General features: G+C 41.1%; 1 protein-coding gene across 1 annotated transcript in view; it reads left to right on the plus strand.

The window, feature by feature from the left end:
- Window positions 1–11,143: 11,143 nt before the first annotated feature.
- Window positions 11,144–21,413, plus strand: part of LOC104964693 (SH3 domain-binding protein 5-like) — a 131,484-nt gene continuing 121,214 nt past the window's right edge. Inside the window, exons 1-3 of the mRNA XM_010793542.1 lie at window positions 11,144–11,513; window positions 11,989–12,051; window positions 15,190–15,318. Coding sequence (XP_010791844.1) covers window positions 11,421–11,513; window positions 11,989–12,051; window positions 15,190–15,318 — 285 coding nt within the window. The 5' untranslated portion in view covers window positions 11,144–11,420. The remainder of the gene's footprint in view (window positions 11,514–11,988; window positions 12,052–15,189; window positions 15,319–21,413) is intronic.

The following is a 21,413-nucleotide window of genomic DNA, read 5'->3' on the forward strand; positions in this document are numbered from 1 at the left end:
AGGGAAACGTCTTTTTGTCGGGGTTTTCGTACCTACAAACGGTGGGGGGTACAAAGTCTGCATCGAATAGCCACAAGAAACCTACGTGAGTCGTGATAAGGAAAGAGGAGGTTTTGTGCACATCAACTCAAACAATGTTTTTTCAAGTATAAACCACAGTAGTACTGGTATGTACTGTATCAGAGGGTTAGGAGAAAGACCTATGTAGATTTTACGAGAAAGATTCGTTTGAACGTCTGGCCGCGACCTGACATGACGCGAATGTCGTCCCCCCCTGTGCAGCCTGGTACGTCCTAAACTCATGGACCGCCGCATCACAGCAATGACTACCATCTGAAACAATGAAACCAGCGGTTCGAGGAGACGGTCCAGTAACTGATGCCATGCGGGCACACCAAGACCCTAAAAACGACGTGGAAGCACCAGTAAAACTGGGGTGCCCCACTCTAGAACGCACCTCGCGGGGTCTTATGTTTCTCTTCTAAATAGTCACAGAACATACAGAATTGTATGTATAACCGAGCGGTGTCAACTAAATGTATATGTCGTGTCTTGCTGACGAATGGATTATATGTCTAACGTCAGAATGGGTCTGGACCACGTCCAGATGTGTGTTTTTATTTAACAAAGACCAGCCAGGGAACCTGACGAGAATTTTTTTTTTGTTTTTTTACCAGAACGCCGGTATGCGCACCTCAAACCTCACACTGACAAATCCAAACACCTGTCCACAGAAAATATGGACTATTGCTCAACGTTGTCAAACGGTAATTATGTCAATTGCGTTCACCTCCTGGTGTCTCCTCCGAGAATTTCTTCTCAATGTCCAGACACTCTCGGTCTTTAGGAACAAACAACACATCCACTTGGTTTATGAGATAAAATGGCCTCCTTAAATGTTAATTAAGTTAATTTTAGTCTCGTTACGACTAAAAGACTTAAAAAAAAGAGTAAAACAGAGAGTATCAACTCCACATCGGATCCTACTTTCTAACGTCCGGAGAGAGTAGAAAAATCGCCCTGATCCGTGTAAAGGAAAGAATGAATGGGGCCATGTATCGTGAGATTTTGAGTGACAACCTCCTTCCATCAGCAAGGGCATTGAAGATGAAACGTGGCTGGGTCTTTCAGCATGACAATGATCCCAAACACACCGCCCGGGCAACGAAGGAGTGGCTTCGTAAGAAGCATTTCAAGGTCCTGGAGTGGCCTAGCCAGTCTCCAGATCTCAACCCCATAGAAAATCTTTGGAGGGAGTTGAAAGTCCGTGTTGCCCAGCGACAGCCCCAACACATCACTGCTCTAGAGGAGATCTGCATGGAGGAATGGGCCAAAATACCAGCAACAGTGTGTGAAAACCTTGTGAAGACTTACAGAAAACGTTTGACCTCTGTCATTGCCAACAAAGGGTATATAACAAAGCATTGAGATTAACTTTTGTTATTGACCAAATACTTATTTTACACCATAATTTGCAAATAAATTATTTAAAAATCAGACAATGTGATTTTCTGGATTTTCTTTTCTCATTCTGTCTCTCATAGTTGAGGTATACCTAGGAAGACAATTACAGGCCTCTCTCATCTTTTTAAGCGGAAGAACTTGCACAATTGTTGGCTGACTAAATACTTTTTTGCCCCACTGGTCTTTTTGTAGTCATTTGTTTCTCGTTGTAGTACTTTTGAGTCTCTCCGCTGTCTTTCTGTGTCCCTTTGTAGCTGTTTTCTATTCTTTTATGGACATTCTCAGTGTTTTGGAGTTGTTGTGTTTCTGTCTGTAGTACATTTGTGTCCATTTGTTGTCTTTTAGTGTCTCTTTGTGGTCATTTATGTTTCTAGGTAGCCAACTTGAATCTCGTTGTCTTTATTTCCAGGGTGTTTGCGGTTACAGTGAGTGTCCATGGTCATTATAAGTCGCTTTTGTAGTCAATGTAATCTCTTTGTACTTGTTTTGTCTCAAGTTCATATGTCTCTCTTTGTGATAATCTAAAGTCTTGTTTTGGTAATTGGGTGTCTCTTTGTGGCCTTTTTTTTAGCTTTGTATTCAGTCCAAGTGGTCCTTTTCTGTATCTCTGTCATTCTGTGTCTCTTTGAAGTTGTTTTGTCTCTTTGTGGTCATTTTCTGTATCTTGAGGTGACAACCTGAATGTTTCTGTCGATCAGCTGGTTGGTTTCAAAGTCGTCATCATCCTCGCCAAATGGATTGATGATCAGCTCCCCGACCTACAGAGAGGAAACAGGTCATGAAATCCCAACAACAGATTCCTCAACAAAATTAAAACAAAAATCAATTTACTACAAGAGAAACGAGAAACACGTTACCTTGAGCCAGCCGGCGTAGAAGAAGAACTGCAGCAGAGTGAAAACAGGGACGTACAAGTCTATTTTGTGATCCTTGTATCCTTTCTCAGGGTTCAGGAATTGTCGTCCAACCACACAGAAGGCAAAAAAAGAGTAAACGGCTAAAGTGACTACCTGCGCGGATGGAAAAAAAAACAAGTCAGAGATTATATGTGGTGGTAGAAGATCGTGTAGTTGATAAATAGTAGATTAAAATGAAAAAATATTAAAATGTTGGATTGATTTTGTATGAAAAATGACTGTGTATCAAACTAAAATGTAAGATAAACGGCAAACAAAAGCCATCAAATAAAGTAAAAATACAGTAAACTGTTGATAGTTTTGTCTTTTTATACTTTTTAATATCCTGGGCACAATAGTTCAAAACTTTTAATCTCAATCAGATCCGATCAGATTTTGAAATCCCATTTTTTGTGATCCAGGATCAGACAAGTCGGACAGATTCTGTCCCTGTAGTTCAAAGCAATTCAGGATAGGATCACCCTGATCCAGATTACGACTTTTCAAGATGACTAGATCCTGAATATCAGTGCTTTAATCCTACCGATCGCCATCTAGTGGACATGAAAAATAATACAAGGAAGACAAGAGACCACATTGCAGAGACATCTATAATGTCTAATTATATTTTTAAATAGGCAGGAACGAAATGCGTGAATATCACGCTGTCTAGTTTTCCCAAAACAGTATTACTGGTGAGAGAACACAGGACGCCGAGTGATCTTCCCGTTCGGACATGGATTCGTTGCCGAGAGGAGTGACTAACACTCCGGTGAGACGAAACCGAATGTCTCAGTCCCAGAGCTCCGGAAGGCCCAAACGCACGGAGAAGCTGAGCACCCAGACCGATGGACCCGAAAGCAAGCCCCACAAAGGGTAAGTTCTGTAAACACGTCGTCGCTCGGACCAGGAGCGCGAGTGAAAACAGGCGAAAATGTCTAATTGCAGAGACGAGCGAGCAGCGCGAGCGCGACGAGCGCGCGAGCTACTCAATCTCGAGATTGACAATTCAAGACCACCAGAACCACCGAAAGCTCTATCGAGCAGACCGTTGAATGCCCTGATCGTTATAGGTATCACTCTGTAGCTTGCCTCACAGATACTACTCTTGATATCCAATGAATTGGTGCATTGGGGTCAAGAGGCTCATGGTACTTAGCTTCTACAAGTGTCTTGCGGGGGAGGAACGGATACCACTTCGCTCTTCTTCCACGAATAAACTTACTGCGTACGCCCATCGCGTTCGATGAATATCCCCCCACCTAAGGACTGCGACTGCAGTTCTATGGTCGGTTAGTCCTTACCGCATTACTCTAACTACGAGACAAACCGAGCGCTACCGCGTAGGTATCACTCTGTAGAGTGAATACAATGAGACTCTGACCCAATGCATCATTGGATATTCAAACACCACTAGCATTAAGTGGAACCAAAGGGGACAATTTATAGTAGGCCAAGGTTCCGTTCTCACCGAAAACAAAACTTTAGGAGAAGCGGGCGCGGGGAGCGGGAGCGGACGTTACTGATAAATCAGTCCAATTTTCCGATTTTTGAGAGTCTCGAGAAGCGCAAATAAACACCATTATTCTTTTTGTTTACCTGGCATACTATAGCAAACAGAAGACCTGTACAAGTTATGTTTGCACACTGACGACACATGACCAATCCTAGACGACATGCTCGTAGAGTATAGAGTGTCTGCGTTGGTGTGTGTGTGCTCGACTTTATTAAAACGTGTCGTGTGTGTGTGTGCTGTCGTGTGCGTGGCGTGCCGTGGGTGTGTGTGTGGCTGTTACAGTTGTTATATAAATATGTGTAGCTGCAATTGTACTTATGTGCTAATTTTATTTTTAATTATACCGTTTTCATTGTTGGTAGCATACCATGTGGGTAATTTTTATATTTGTCAGTACCCTTCATGTTGAGTCGTTTATAATACCGTTACAGTAGTATTGTAATTAAAATTCTTGTTATCCGTACATTTTTTGTCAATATGATACAAAGATACAGTATACTTTCAGCACGATCATCGTTACATTTGTTTGTACGCAATTAATGATCTATAATAATATTTCAATATCATGTTGTGATGTCCTTTCCTACGTAGGATTTTGTCATCCGTCGACTAAAAATAAGTATAAAATATAGAGATTATACAATATGTGAAATTGTCGATAGTATAAAATAATAAAATTTATGAAAAAAGATCAAAGAGACACAACAAATTACGAACAAAACATAGTGGTGCTGTTGGTTCAGTTTAAGTGCACAGGTAGACCATTATTTGGACTTAAGACTAGAAGACTAAAGTACTAAGACTACTTACTACGCTTATAGTAAAATTTATTGTATAAATGATTAAAGTTTTCTACTACGACGCCGTAATAATTTACCTCACTGTTCAACTGCTAATAACGTTAGTTATACTGGTTGATAAGCTATGTATCACACCACCATAAACGTATCCCTATGGTAACTCTAACCGTCACTATAAGATTTTTCTCTATTACTCAATGACTCTTCGATAGTGTCTCTACTATATAATCACTAGTTAGTACGAATTAGTTGTCAGAGTACTCACTGCTACTGGTCTGGTTGATAGAGCTTACATAGGTACAATCTCACCACGAACCAATGTGACACCTCGGACAAAAGACGTATATCAAACAGTAAGTCCAACCAATATTGTGACTATTAATAAAAACACTCAAGTAGAGAACATCAGTCGACGCACTCCTGACAGTGTCATCTAACTACGGAGACTGGAATAACGTGATCGTGACTAGGGACCGCAGGCTCGCTCCACTCTCTCCCACTCCCTGCTGTATGCGAAACTCTGACCCGCGACTACCTGCACTCACCCTGTTTTGTTGAGTTGACAAAGTGTGAACTCCCCTACACCTTAACCCGTCAAAATTTCAGGCGTCACAGAGCTGTGTGCACGGACATTTACATACTACACAAAAATTGGACGTCCTCGACTATTCATGTGCTCCTTTCCGTCGGAAGAAAAGGTGTATTGCTGACCTAGTCGTAGGGAGGACCAGATGTGAGTCCATAGTAGTGCCGGGTCCTCAAAGTTTGAAAATTAGACCTAAAAACCCATCAAGTTAGTACTAAGGTGGTCTCCCGACCTAAAGGTCACCTAATTGGGTCTTATTTTACATGACATGTATAAATAAAATTTTATACAAAGTTAAATTTATTCTACCGTTTCAAACAATTGACTTATTATGTGGTAAAAATGCGAAGTTACCGCTTATGTAAAATAAAAAGTAAAAACCAGTGCAATCACCTCCGGATAAAACAAAAGTTGGTTACAAAGTATTGTATTACAAATACGAGTATTTTCATAGTGTCGTTATAACAGATAGTGTTTACATAAATCTAATTCATTTTTTATAGAAGTTGTTTTTTTTCAGGTATTAGACAGTAATNGCAGAAATCCTACAATGAAGCGGGACAGTGAACTGTTCACCCGTGAGAGGGCGATCAAGAAAAGAGAGCGAGTGGCCCCGTTGAGGGAGTTTACAGATGAAAAGACAGAAAGACAGAAGCACAATAACAACAAGTAGGCTATATTTAGGTGTTTGTTTTGTAAATAACCGACGGTATCAAGAGGAAGACGCTACAATACTAATTGTGGGCTTATCATGTTGATTCGGCCACAACAGAAAAAAGAAAAACAAACTCTCGCTCTCTCCAGAGGGGCAGGTCAGCCAAAAAAGCCAAACGGGCCGTTGCCCGGGCAACATTAGCCCGTACCTGTGCACGTCCCTGGGAAAGACTATAACAAAACATTCAGGGTTTTTTTTTACACTCAGATACTCAAAGTCCTGGCTGCTGATTAACAATAACATGCATGGCAAGTAGTTCCTGAATCAATCTGATACAAGGACTTTATATAGTATATGATGATAGTTTTTTAGGTCAGATTGCTAGATAATATGTTAATACACCACTTTATTTACAACATCATAAAGTTTAAAAATAGTTAAGTGTTATTTCGCAAATAAGACATCAACAAGCCCTGTCACAATAATCAAGTTATGTTTTGTCATTGATTTGTAATTTATTTACGCTATCAACTTATTGTATCATTTAGAAACATGTGCTGTTTAGTTTTTATCTTATTGACTTATCTTTTGTGAAAAGGACATGACCTCAATAATGTTCACTTTATCATCTCATTGCACAATGTATTGATGTGATGTGATGATAACCCCTTTAAATTGGCCAAACATAAAAATCAAAATGCCTTAATGTGTTAAAAAAAAAAAGTTAATTTATGCATAATTTACTTAAAATCCCATTAAAACCCGTAATTTCATGAATATTAGTAGGTAAATGAATGCAATTTTAAACTAAAATGAATAATTTAGTTTTAATAACATGAAGGGACCCACCTCCATGGTATAGTTTTAGGAGTCATGTGAGAGTCATGTGGACCAGGCAGGGGAAATTGCTTTCCCAGTGCTGCAAACAGGCCACAGATTGAGCCCTGTCCCTGCTCAGGGATGTTAGTTCCAGTTCCAAACCCAATCTCTCCGCAGATCTTACAACCGTTCTTGTTTTTCAGATGCTAAACACTGAATCACCTGACCATGACTGAAACTACAAAGCCCTGAGGGAAATCAAAAAACTGGAAAACAGTGATGATGTGCAGCTGCTATAATGGTGGGACTGATCTCACAGCGCCCTCCAGTGAGAGGATGGTAGAGGGTTTGGAGGGGAAATCAACATCCATTGAGTACTGTGTGTGCGTGCGTGCGTGCGTGAGTGAATGAATGTTTATGTGTGTGACTGTGTGTAACATCCTGCTGATCACAGTAATGATCCAGAGAGAGTAACTGAATCTTAACAGTCCTGCAGAGAGACAGAAAGTTATTTACGCCGATTTGAGAGTGCATAGCAGACAGAGAACTGTGATAGTGTGTGTGTGTGTGTGTGTGTGTGTGTGTGTGTGTGTGTGTGTTTCCATTAGTGTCAGGGCTGCAGCATTTAACATGCATTAAACAGAAATAAATGGAGGGTTGTCTGGCATAGAGTGAAATAAAAGGACGGAAAATAGTAAATGAAGTTGAGACAACCACATACTGTATTTATTTATAAATTGGTCTGTGTGTGTGTGTGTGTGTGTGTGTGTGTGTGTGTGTGTGTGTGTGTGTGTGTGTGTGTGTGTGTGTGTGTGTGTGTGTGTGTGTGTGTGTGTGTGTGTGTGTGTGTGTGTGTGTGTGTCTAATGATATCCCCGTTAGGATGGTTTGATTACACAACAGCTGGATTTACACTCATCTATTTTTCTCCAGCAGCAGCCATGGGAAGCCCCTTCTGTCTTCAGGACACACCGTCTCTGTGACATAATGTGTTATTGAGTGAACACACTCGCTCCTGGGTCATCTTCATCTGCTCTTCAACCTTACGCCCTGTGAGCCCATGTCACTGAGCAGGAGGAGGGGGAGTAGGGCGGGTCCGGCCTCGGGGGCTTTAGGGCTCACTGCCGCATGCTGGTCTAGAGTGTATGGCTCAATATACAATATATAGTGTCAAGAAGTACTACTACTGAAGACACTGAGCTCATATCGTTCAAACTGTGTCTGGATTTATGGGGGTTGTATACATTTAAGGTGCTTAAGTTTGTCCCTGGTATTACTTTGGCCTATGCATGTGGCTGTTTTGGCAAAAAAAAACTATGCGTTTGGCTATTACTATTATATTCCAGTGTAAGGAATTTAGAGAGACATATTTCAGACCGTCATGTTAGAAGATTATACAGCTGAACAGCATCAAATATCTACATTTGGTTGTTTACTTTATTTCTTCTTTGGCGACATTTATAGTGGTTTTACTGGAATAATTTGGATCAGAGCAGAAGACTGGCAATAGTTCCTTCAAAATAATGATGTGAAAATGCATCCCTTGTTAATAATTCACTTTATGTGTACAGAGCATCGACCTTTAATTACATATTTAGTGGGACAACTATGGAGACACACTAGTTTAATATTAGTTTGAGTTGTTTGACAGCAAGCATTGGCCTCCACTCAAAAATGCATGTAATTTAAATTAAATGTTTAGAGAAAAGCAGAATAAGCTACCTATATATCCCCTCAAATATATATTTCTCCATTAGAATTTGACAGGCCCTGTTTGTGCTCAAAATGCAACATGGTAGTCTGCAGGGCTTTTATTTTGAAAGTGACAGGCCTGGTGTTTTCTCTAACCTGGCTAGCATGACGGTGCTGTGGTTCAGAGGGTTATCGCAGTTGATTATAATGGAGGAAAAAACACCATCGACAGAGGGGTGGGTGTGCCTCCAAATTTAAATGACATCATTGCCCAAACCCCCCCCCCCCTTCCCTTCCTCTGCTCTCCCATGTCCATCAACAAAACCGAGACAACCCCACCTCCAACCCACCCTCGACACACCTACAATAAAACACACACACACACACACACCACAGAGTGAGGGCCCTGCAGACACTTACGAAACTGTCGTTGCCTCCGGGACACAGCACGTAGAAGGAGACGCCGGGCTCTGCGTAAAAGTCCAGCCGCCTCTCGTCGTCCTCCTCGGCGAATATGAGGTCGAATGGGTTACCGGAGCACCACTTCTCCGCCGCCTCCACCAGATGCTTGAACTCCATCCTCTGTTATCCGGTTCTGCGGTGGTGGTGTCCCTTGATCTCGATCTTTCACGGCGATGATGCTCAAGACAAAAATAACAGCTGATCGGAGAGCAGCATCAGCAGCAGCCTGCACTACCTACCGCATCGCCTCTTTACGCACTGTCTGCATGGCCCGGGTGTGAAGATAATAATAACACTGATGGTGCAATTTATAGCCTACCGAGTTCTGGTGCACATCCGATCTCACTGCCCCATTCCTCTCTTCATCTCCCCACGTTATGAAGTCAGCCCGTCGGTCGCATACATGCATACGCAGGAGGACGCTGGAAAAAACGCGATGACGAACAGTGGAGCCGGGCAGCCGTCCATAAGCGAGGCGAGGCTGCCAAAACTCACTGTTACTGAGTTACTGTGTCACCTAACCTGCTGCTGAGCTGACTGCATGACGGAGGAATCCTATTGGCAGTTTGACATTATGCATTATAGAAGCATTATAGAGCTACTGTATGTACAGAGCTATGTGATATGCAGAAACATACATATAATGTACGAGGCACAAAAGGATCAGTTCACTGATATCACATATATCTAAATAGATTTCAAATTATAGCTACAAAGTCAAATCCTTATTGGCTTCATAGCTTTTGATATGCCCACACTTTGAACTCCAGTTGCTTGGTGATATTTTTTGCCATTTTCATTAAAAAATCAATAAAATGTTCCCAAGATCCACTCTGAAAATTGTCTTTTTTAATAGCTCTCAGATTAAAAAAAGAATAATTGGAACGCTACCATGTCAGCGATGAACTGTCCAGCTGAGACAAAAAAAGGAATATATCAATAAAATACTACTAATAATACATGTAATATGTGAATGTATTATTTTAAGATAAGATCAGATACTTTAAAAAAAAAAAAAAACTTACTTATCACTAAAGCAGTAATAGCCATAAGAGTGAAACTCAGATAAGAGTCCACACCCCACACATGAATACCTCAAATAAAAATAAAATAAAATTTTAATATAAGTATAAAATAAATTTCAAAATTAAAATGAGTTAGTTTAAAAAAAAAATATATATAAAAAAATCTATTACCATGTCTTACCAGACTTCACATAACTCCTTTAATGATCTTGAGTCTACACAACAGGGAGCTAAATAAACACAGCAGTGTTTACAGGAATGAAGCCCCCCATCAGCTCCTGTCTGCCCTGCCTGCTCCTCTCCACCAGAGGGCGCGAGAAACCAACTCACAACTCCAGGCTGGAGCAAGAAAGCTCGTGATATTTACCTTCAATAGGACCTTTAAATGTGAGCGTCTGTCCTGTCAAAAATAAAAGTCTAATTTAGGGAAAAGTTGGGTCGTCAAAAGAGCTATAGTAGATACATTACAGCTAAAGAACATTATCTAAATGGCAAGTATTTTAGTACAACAACAAACAATATTAAATTCTAAAAATGCCGATTGCAAATTATGATTAAAGTATTAAACCCTGCATATTGATTGTTAAATACAGGAATCAACATGACGGCATGTGGCTATTTCTTTTATTGTAATGATCAAATAGATTCATTGTTATGTCCTTTAACAACTGGTTGAAACAATAAACAGGCATGGACTTTGTGTCAGTTTGGTGTTGATGCTAATTTCGTGCTGTTGAATCCAAATTTAGAAAAAGGCCCTGTGTGGCCAACATTATGCAATTAGGTCTCGTTAATGGAAGGTTCATCTCCTGAATTGACATGAAACAGGCCTAAAAGTAGGAAAATCCCCAAAACGTATTGACACCATTGACACTGTATACCTTCAATCCATTGTTTAAAAAAAATCTAAGAAGTATTTATTTTGTTATTTAGCTGAACATATACATGCTTAAAGCAGCCATTTGGGGTATTTCATTAGTTTAGCCTGCAGGGGCTGGGATCGAACCACCAACCCTCTGATTGGTATATCAGCGCATTAACAACCAGGATGCTTGTTTGATAAGGTTTTTAAACAGATTTTGATATATTATCATGTCATAGCCTGCCCAATTTCTGACATGCAAGTCTGCTGCCAACCCAAACATGCTTTTATTTTGAAAGTCCACACCAGAAGTAGTGTCATTCATCATTTCAGTGAATTTACTTCAGGTTTACTTTCGTTTCCACAGTGCCGCCTCTCCCTGAGGTTGTGCTCCTCCACAGTCGGTTCTCCCAGCGGTCAGACGCGCTCCTCTGCGCACACACTGCGGACACACTGCGGACTCTCGCCCCCCTTTAACTGAACCTGAACAAAGCCTGCACCATGCACTGCGCTCAGTTTATAGGTTAGAGAGGGAGGATCACCGCTGGACGACCCTGCTGTCCAGCACCCCGGGGGTCGTGCTTTGTTCGCAGTGAAGACCCACATTTTCTATCACCCAAAATAAATCTCCAGAAACCCTGAAAATGGATCCTTTACAAAATGGGAATAACTGTGAGCAGGAGGAGGATGAGGAATCGCAATGTCCCGAAGAGGAAGAAGTAGATCCAAGAATCCAGGTGAGGTTAGAAAATAAGTAAATGGGATCCAGATGTTGCCTCCAGTGAAAGTGACATGGAGATACAAATGAGAAGCCCGGTGAAAAGTAGTCAAGTTGTGTTAAATATTGTTAAAAAGATGTTAACCTTATTTAGTAAAATATATAAATACTTTAAAAAGTTCAATAGTTCTACTTTATTGCAATATAAGCTTAAAAGCATTGCACTTAAAAATAACTCACTCTTAACTAATGCAATGTTCTGTTCAGTCATGCCATAAAATCTTCAATAGATTAAATTAAGAGTGTACACACACACACACACACACACACACACACACACACACACACACACACACACACACACACACACACACACACACACACACACACACACACACACACACACAAAGTTAGTAAACAGAAATCACACAGTAACTTCTACACTCAGGGTCTGTGTTAACCATTCTCTCTTCCTCCCCCCCCCCACCCCCCAGGAAGAACTGGAGAAGTTGAACCAGTCCACAGATGACATTAATCGCTGGGAAAGTGAACTTGAGGTAAGACTAAACACCAACACGATTGCCTCCATCATCAGCGACTCTCCCTGCTGGGGTAAACACCTTCCAGTCATGGCTTGTCTGCAGAAACACTCATCTCAAGGAGCCATTACGTCTCACTTTCTAACATAAAATCTTACTTGAAATAAGCCTGAAATCCTGACCCTAGCAACGAGGTGACTGCAGGGAAACAGTTTACACTTGCAAACACGGAAATGTTCTAAAAGAGGGAACTGCTTCTCTGGGAAAATGTGGAAAAACTGAAGCAGTGACTGTCGATCCTCCTTAATAACACACTGCGCTGCACTGTACTGTATGAACTGTAAGCAGTGGGGGAGGAAGTACTCAGATCTTGTACTTAATTAAGTAAAAGTAGCAACACTCAATTGTAATAATTCTCTGTTATAAGTAAAAGTACTGCCATTAAATAGACTTCAATTACAAAAAGTAAAAGTACTCGTTATTCATAATGGCCCAGAATCAAATAAGTACATTATTGGATTATGATTATTGATTGCATTCATGTTTTTATCACAATATGTACATTTGGAGCTAATTTCAATGACCTCATATGGTTTCTGGATTCCTTCCCCTAAAATTTAATAATATTGTAAATGTTTACTTATTACTTCATTTATACTTTGATTTGACTAATAATCTAAATGTAGTAAACGTAGCATTTGTAAGTTACATATCATTAAAAGACTCAGGTAAAGTACAAGTTCCTCAAATTCCGACTTAAATACAAAGTACAAGTTCCTCAAATTCTGACTTAAATACTTGAGTAGATGTATTTTATTACTTTCCACCACTGACTATAAATGCTACAAGAGGTGTAACTGTGCTCTAAATGTTAAACAAAATATTTCAATGGCACATTTGGAGTAATCTAAATCCCAAATGCACTCCTAGTTTCCCTGGAGCTCCATCAGCCTTCCTTTACAAACACATTAAAGGGGCTGTAAAATAGGGAACCAGAGAAAGAGAGGTCTTTTGTTTTGTTTTTACAACGCTCACTGTTTTCCAAACTTTAACTAGCAGGGTTACTGTTCAGCAAAAGTAAAAACATTCCAGAGGCCTGCTTTAGTTTTTCTTTGCCTCAAAGTAGGCCCCTTCTGTTTCTCATTAGATATCACTCATGTCCGTTTGCCATAAACCAGAGCTGGAATAAATGTTACAACAGTCAGAAAATTAGAGAATACAATACAAATCCACAGGTCAATGTTGCCATATTCATGTGTTCTCTTTCTTTTCGGGGAGGACATTTTGAAGCATCAGTTGTGTAACTTTTTCTAAGTATTTACAAAGTATAATCAGAAAGAAAGAAGGTGATTGAGGCAGAATAAAAGTGGCGAGCTAAGGAATGTGAAAGTGCTGCTGGCAGAATGTCTTCCTGCAGAGTCTGGAGTTCATTAAGGAGTGTACAGTCGATCCAGAGGATTCAGGACAAGCTGAGGCAATGAGGTTAAATCCATGAGGTTACCGACTCTGCCAACAAAATGATAAACCTCTCATGCCAGAGAGAGAACATCTTGTCTGCTAGAGTTAAAGACTGTGTGCCATCACCTACAGAAGCACATACGCCCATGGTGAAAATGAACCATTATAATCCTCTCGGTGTGTGTGTGCATAGCTTATAAGAGGCACACTTTGGTAGAGGGTAATGTAAACAACTCACAAAAGTGTCATTTGAGAAAGAAAAAAATGGACATGTAGACCAAAAGCACAGTTTCACTAACAAAATATGCTGTAATTCCTATAACGTATTTATGCTAATTAAATACCAGGCAAGTATTAAATAATGGTACCAGAGAGCATTTAAACTTGACACAGCTTAATGTGAATATGAATATACGTCCCTGCCTGCATGCTGGGTCACCATTTCAACGCAGGAACAGGAAGACAGGAAATGTCATGATGTCAAGGGAAGTAGGCTTCCTGTAGCGCCCTCTCCTTTTCCCTCTCTTATACTCTTCTGTCTTTTTTACAGGATGCAGGTGCTTGGGCCTTTTAAACTCGCCTGACTGTAAATTACAACACATGTAGATACAAACTCATGCCCCTTTTCACCAAATCAGCTCTGCTTCTTGAACCAATTCTCTAACCACATATGCAAAAAAAGCCCACATTTTCACCAGTTTTGAGAGGAATCATTGTAATTAAGGATGCATGATCAACATAGGGCGTCACACAAAGGAAGTCAAGGGCGTATCGTATTGATAACATGCAAGCTTTTTCTGTTATTAAGATAATAGTTTTTATCCTTAAACAAACATGGACCAAATATCCAATTCAACAATGTTGTCTTTTAAATGATCTTCTACTTGTTTTCTTTTTAGTTTTTCTGTTAAGCAGATCGTAACTTGGTTTAGAAAGTCGTGTAAAATAAATGTATAATTAGTATTTTGTATGTTATTCATTATGTGCAAGACTCATTCCTCTCCTCCCAAACAGTTGAATATTAAAACCCTACTGCGATTTGCATTTCAGGTCGACGCACACCTGCATTTTCTATCGGTTCTAGCTGGAAACCAACAAAATGGGGTTTAAACTTATTTATTTCTGGTCAAAATGCTCTAAACTGTTAAAAGATTAGGCAAGCAAACCAGACTGAAGCCTGTTCCATGATGGTGGAAAAAGGGGTATCAGTAACTTTGCTGTATGCGATGACAGACTTCAGCTATGAATAACAAGTCACGGTGCCCCCTTTGGGCTTAATGCCAACAAATGCAGACACACACATACACAGATGTTGCGCAATATTAATGTTCACAAACAACTTTATCGTGATCTCACTCACAAAGAATGTATACGGTAGGCTCAACAACACCCAGTAGTAAAAACTGAGATACAGCTGTTAGTACTGCACATGCTTGTACTGGGTGTATTTGGGTGATGGTTTAGTGATGACTTGAATTAGGAGAGCCGCTTTGAAGGCACCGAGCGCCAAACTGATCAGTGTGAGTAGGACAATCTGTACTGTGGCCGTAATGTGGCTTAAGCTTAAAAAACCGAGTAAATACACACAGATGTACTGAATTAATGACATAAGCTAATTTCACGGTTTTCAACTTCCTACACAACAGCTTTGAAAAGAGCTATTATGACTTATTGTATCATATCTGTATCTGTGTGAAGGACTACAGACAGAGGTTTCGAGCCGTGCTGGTGGAAGCTACAGTGAAGCTGGACGAGAAGGTGAAGAAGATCGGACGAGCCGTGGACGACTCCAAACCCTACTGGGATGCCCGCAAAGTAGCAAGACAGGTAAACACACACACACGTTCGCAGGAGAGAGCTGGAGTCACTGGGGTCGGCAGACAGTGAGTGTGAGGGCAGGATTAGTGAGGATTTGCGACGAGAAGTTTAAAGAGCTCTGCTTTTATCTAGTTAAAGGGAGCACAGTCACATGATGCCTATTTTTAAACTCAGGCACACCTCTGTATCCTAGCCTAGTGACACACACACACACACACACACACACACACACACACACACACACACACACACACACACACACACACACACACACACACACACACACACACACACACACACAGCAGCAGCAGCAGCAGCTCAAGAGAGCATGTGCCCAGTGCAGAGGCGGCTGAGTAGGAGCGGTGGCTTACAGATGTTCGGTGTCCCACAGCAGTTGTTGGAGCTGCAGTGAAGTGTCAGCCCAGGAGGACGGGGAGCCGAGGCACAGCGGCACAGAAACAGAATGGAACATGAGGCCACACTCAAAGCCCGCGGCCCACAGCACCTCACCCTGCCAACAGCCTGCGAGCAAACTTTGAATCAACACAAGTCCGGATGGAGGGGCTACACGATGATGACTAATCTGAATTTCATCATTTCCAGGGTACAGGGCAGCTTCTGCATTGGTACTGTACTTTTCGGCAATGTTCAATATGGCAGGACCACAGGGTCGGAGGAGAAGGAGGGTTCAAATATCGAATAATTTGTATGCCCTTAATGCTTCTCAGTCAAACCAAGCTGATGTATCATAAGGAAAAATATAATTCCAATCAGAAGGTCTGTTGCCAAAAACAACTAAATATCTCTCATACAGCATACTTGAATATATTTGTGCTGATGGACTTTATACCGTAGGTTAGCATCTTGCAAGCATGGTATTTAAAAAGCTGAATCAACAACTAAACAGCTGTTTTCAATTGTGAGTGATTTTAGAAATATTAGGATAAGCTCATGAAAAACACAATTTGAAATAAACGCACACACTAATGTACTGTACAGTAGGTGCGGTACAGCAGTAAATAAATTCAAGTTCTTTTGTACTGTTTTTGAAATGGAAATAAAATGGACTTAAATTGAAATATTGCATGCCCTCTGTAATGCTGTACAAACATGGAGGTTGAGTGACAGCAGATTTGCTCTTAAGTTAATGGGCAGGTGGAAGCTGCTTAAATGGTGGTTAACATTAACTCATTGCTTTTCCAGGTGGTCTGCGCCGAGGTGTAAATGGCTCTGGTCAAAGGTCAATCTAGTCTTTACTTCGCCTCTCTGATGTGGCACTGTAAAAGGCCTCTTGGCATTCAGACACTTCTCAAAGCCCTTCCTGTTGGAAAGAGCCCTTGCAATGGTGTGTCAAAGTTTTCCCAGGCTAGCTTTGGCCTCAGACGCCCAACTCTGGCTGCACGAAGTAACCCGCAGACAAACCCAGATAACACCAACTGGTGATTTCCTCCGTGTTTCAACATTCTGTGTACGATTTCAAATAACTGACGCAATTTAATTCAAAAGTTCACTTGGAGTTATTTTTGATGTTTAAAATGACTAAGCCTGTTCCTTTTTTCCTCATTTCAAACATTCATCGGTGGTACTCGGGCTTTTTCATGTTTCCGCAAATGTATCAGTGGCTGTGCGAGTGTTGTGTTTGTCTGTGTGTTCATGTCGGTGTGTGCATAAGCCGACTGAAGGATCACACGTACACGGTAGTGTAACATGAATATTCTGCTTTGCGTCTGGCTGCTGTGGTCTCCCTCGGTGTGGGGAGCCGTGTACTTGGAGGTGGGGGTGGTGGTCGGGAGGGGGTGCGCACTCTAATGGGCTACCCAGGGACCTGACGCCACTCTCCAGAGACACATGGGCTCCATACATCCCAGCCTGCAGCCTTTGTCAAAATGCACACTTCCTCAGATATTCCTTTTCAAATCTATTAACTCCAAACTCAAATCCACACCCAATTAGGCTAAGCAGGCCAACTTCATAGGAACTGAATGAGACACATGGCATACGAAAGTTCTGATGTGGAGTGTGTATGTTTGCTTATGAAAATGTGCAGTGAGAGTGTAACGGTGTTATGAAATTAGTGGTGTCTCAGACAAACTATAAATATATGTAATTGGACAATACAGTTAAGATTGAGAAAAATAATTTACAAATGAAGAGATACATGTATGGATTTGTTCAAATAGAACTCTGACAAAGTTTACAGTATATAGTTGGGAAATTCTTACATAATAGTGTATTATTAGCATGCAGGATATACATCAACACGATGACACTTAAATAGACATCAATGTGAATGTGCACATGTATATCTTCACAGCAGCATTTGTGTGTGAATCTGTGTGTGTGCTTCACCTGTCTCCATGACCACCATGGGAAGCAGTGTGCCTCCTGCCCCCTTTAATCAGAGTCACACAATGGTGAGGCTAAATCCGCCTTATCTCGACACAATCAGATTAGAGAGGATTGCTGCTCTGCTAAGCACCACAAAGTAAAGCGCCCGCCCTCCCGGATCAAGATGATTTGATTAATAATTTGTGATCATATTATCCTTTAAGAAGCATAAATTGTTTTATTTTTATTTAGGATTTGTTTCTGTTTTTTTTCTCCCAACAGTTCCTAAGGCTAGACAGAGATTGAAAGATTATCTTCCCCACCTGAGCAAACTCTCTCCTCATCCCTCCCTCCATGTATTTCTCCCCTCCGCTTACTGAAGGCGGTTTGTTTTATCAATCCCGCCAGTGACCAGATGGGGGTGCCATGACTGCTGCACACAGTGGGGGCCTCCTCCACACCTAATCTCATCAAAATAAACATGCCAGCAGTTGTCAGCTTCTCCGGCAGCGAGAGGCAGGGAGGGAGGGTGCTATAGAAACAGGTCAGGCTAATCATGCATATAATTGCATTTTGACATTTTGGGCTACTGGGACCAGACCTTTGGATATCAGGTTATCCTCGCAGCACTTAAGTGATTAACAAATGAAAATGCAGCTCTGAAACTTAATTAGATATTATGTCTCGCCCATGCCTACGGGGTGGGGTTTTTAAGGTAGTTGTTGTCAGTGGGAGGATGGGAGAGGGGGGGGGGGCATTTTACATCATACTGTATACATTACCAAATACACATCACACATTACATACTGTGCAAATGATTTGTTTTCAAAGTGCAGCACATTCACTTTTGATCAAAATGTGTCAATAATATGTAGTTGGGGATTAAAGTGTATGATTTATTGTCCCTACATTGTATGAATGACCCAGGTCGCAATCATTATTTAATGGCAAGGAATTAAGCTCCATCATTAGCTTGCTTCAACGTACTTGTCTGCTCTTAGATATAATTACAAGTCCCTTGTGATGCAGTTAAGAAAATTAACATTTATCCTCAATTTTCATCAAAAAGCTCCTCTTAGCAGTGAGAATCCACACACACACACACACACACACACACACACACACACACACACACACACACACACACACACACACACACACACACACACACACACACACAGTGATTTTGCTTGCTTTGTTTTCATCATTGAGAATGTGTATGCTATAAAAAGTATATACACACATATTATGACCCGAACCACCTCTCACTTCGAGATACATTTCATTTGAAAAAGCTACAACTCCAAAACAGGAGGGTTAAGGTCAACAACCACACAAACAAAAGTCCATTCTCTTAACCTGCAAAAAAACAGTTTCCTCATTATTCTACCGAAAAGAAGAAGTCGGAGAAGTCTATTGTCCCAAACCCTGCAGACAACAATGATACAAACCTGATGTCAGTATATAAACAGTGTGTTCCCCTACAGTATGCCTCCACCTGATCCTCTGCTCACCACTCATCTCACCCCCATGTTGGAACCAGCTCTTGAACACGATTAGCTACTTTTCCACTTTACTAATTCATGGGCCAACTTCAGCTTCTGAACACTAAGGGCACCATCCATCTCCTTATCATGCCTTAGTCTATCTGCACTGCTTTTGTCCCAGTAAAGTACAGATCCACTCCATTTGATTGTCCAGATTCCTTGTCCTGCTTCTGCTCCAGCAGACTTGGTAACCTATCACAACGGGGTTCACTCTGCCATGCATAACAATGACTCCCACTGCAGTGCTGTACCCGGAGACCATCTAAGCTACTTTTTTATAGCTTTTGTCTAAAAAAAGTGTTTTCTCTTTTTTTATTAAGGGCGATACCTTTGACTCTTTTGTTTTCAAACAACATGACAGTTCTTATCATACTCTCAATAAACTATAAATACAAATTTCAGGCATTTCTCTCTCCATTGTGAGCCCTGTCCTTCAGTTTATCAATGGATCCTTCCATCAAACATATCTAACATTTTATTTAATATACTACACGCACTTTCTTGTGCGCCTAAGGCCAATTACAGCATAAAGGAATCCTAAAGAAGCTGTTCCATTCAGAAGACTACAGGGACCGAGGATGAGATACAAGTGACAAGTAGACATGACTGGTGATGCCCTAAAAGAAAATGATTTAATGAATGAAGTCGTTCAATGTAGTTATTGATAAAAACGATGAGTGCCGTATAAAACAAGAGTAACACTAATGTCACTGGTTAAACAGCATGATATCTAAAGATCATTACAACATCATGGTATGAGAGATGTGCAAGTGAATTCATTATGCACTTCTCAGTGGCCACCATGTATCATGAATATAGATCACATGTTGGTTTACAATTCATTTGGGCTTTTAATCACTTTTTCAACAGCTGCTCCGATCGATGACTTGAGATAAAAGCATGTTTTACAACACACTGATCAGTTAATAAGGCTATGCCAACATTTCAAAACCAACTACAGCATGTGTCACTACCTGACTCATGAGCCGTATTACATGTTGACTGTATCTCTTAGTTCTGATGAGCATCCATTTAACATATTCCACTTTTAACACTGTTAACAGGACGTTGATCTTCAATCAGCGTTTCCGCCAGGGGGGCGTCTTGCCGTCATTCGACGCCCTTATTCAGCTCGAGTTTTTAACGCTTGAAATGACGAAAAGGAAAAAGGACAAGGACATCCCTCTGTTGGAGGGGCAAAGGAGTCTGGTGGGATTCTTTTCGCCGCAAGCAAAGCGTGTTCCTGTGACAGAAAGTGTACTGCCGGCGAGCTTTGGTGGGGGGTGCTACTGGAGCACGCTGCGAGTGCCGGAGCCTCGAAGCGGCAAAACTGAGGGTCCGTGGTAAACTGTGGTAACATGAAGGGCCGTTTAGGAGCCGAAAGAACCGGAATTCCCATCACTAATACGTAAAGAGATAGTATCTATAAGGGACGGCTCAATTCAAAATTCAAGTCACGTGACACGACGTGACGTCACACCCCCAATCCCGGGGTGGACGCCCTCTCAGCCCTGGTCTGGCGGAAACACTGTCTTCAATCCTGCTCATTGAGTCTTGCAAATTAAAATAAAGGCTTCATTACAATAGGATGACCTGGTCGAAGTGAAGTGAACGTAGGGCTGCTCAATTAATCGTATTTTTATCGCAATTACGATTATGGCTTGCAACGATCACGAAAACAACGTAATCGAAATATAACGATTATTTTTATTATTATTATAATTTTTTTTTTTTTCAGTTCAGTTACACAAGTTATAAGTTCAGGGTAATCGACTGTTAAAAACATACTGTTAAAAAAAAATGTCTCCAATAAATTGATGTTTTCAAAGTAAATGGATAATCGTTTTTAATAATCGTGATATCAATTATTGACCCAAATAATCGAGATTATGATTGTTGACATAATCGAGCAGCCCTAAGTGAACGTTTACATTTGAGTCATTAAAGGACAAGTATCCAGTAGCGTAACAAGGGCCTGCTGAGTGAGCTCCACCCAACCTCCCATCATATCCGGCACAAAAGCCTGTGATGAGACATGGTCTCTTTGACATGACAGTCCTGGACCAAGTCAATGTCTTGTGTTTGTGCGCTCTGCTCTTTCACGGCACACCCCACACGGCCGCCCAGTACCAGCAGAGGATACCCGGCGGGGGAGAGGGAGTGGATGCTGTGGGCGCGTTTGAGGGATGAGATGTGGGAGGGCTTGGGCCTCAGCTGTGCCAAAGCTTC

Source organism: Notothenia coriiceps, unplaced genomic scaffold (assembly GCF_000735185.1).
Source record: "Notothenia coriiceps isolate Sejong01 unplaced genomic scaffold, NC01 NC01_scaffold00037244, whole genome shotgun sequence".
In the NCBI taxonomy this organism is placed as follows: Eukaryota; Metazoa; Chordata; class Actinopteri; order Perciformes; family Nototheniidae; genus Notothenia; species Notothenia coriiceps.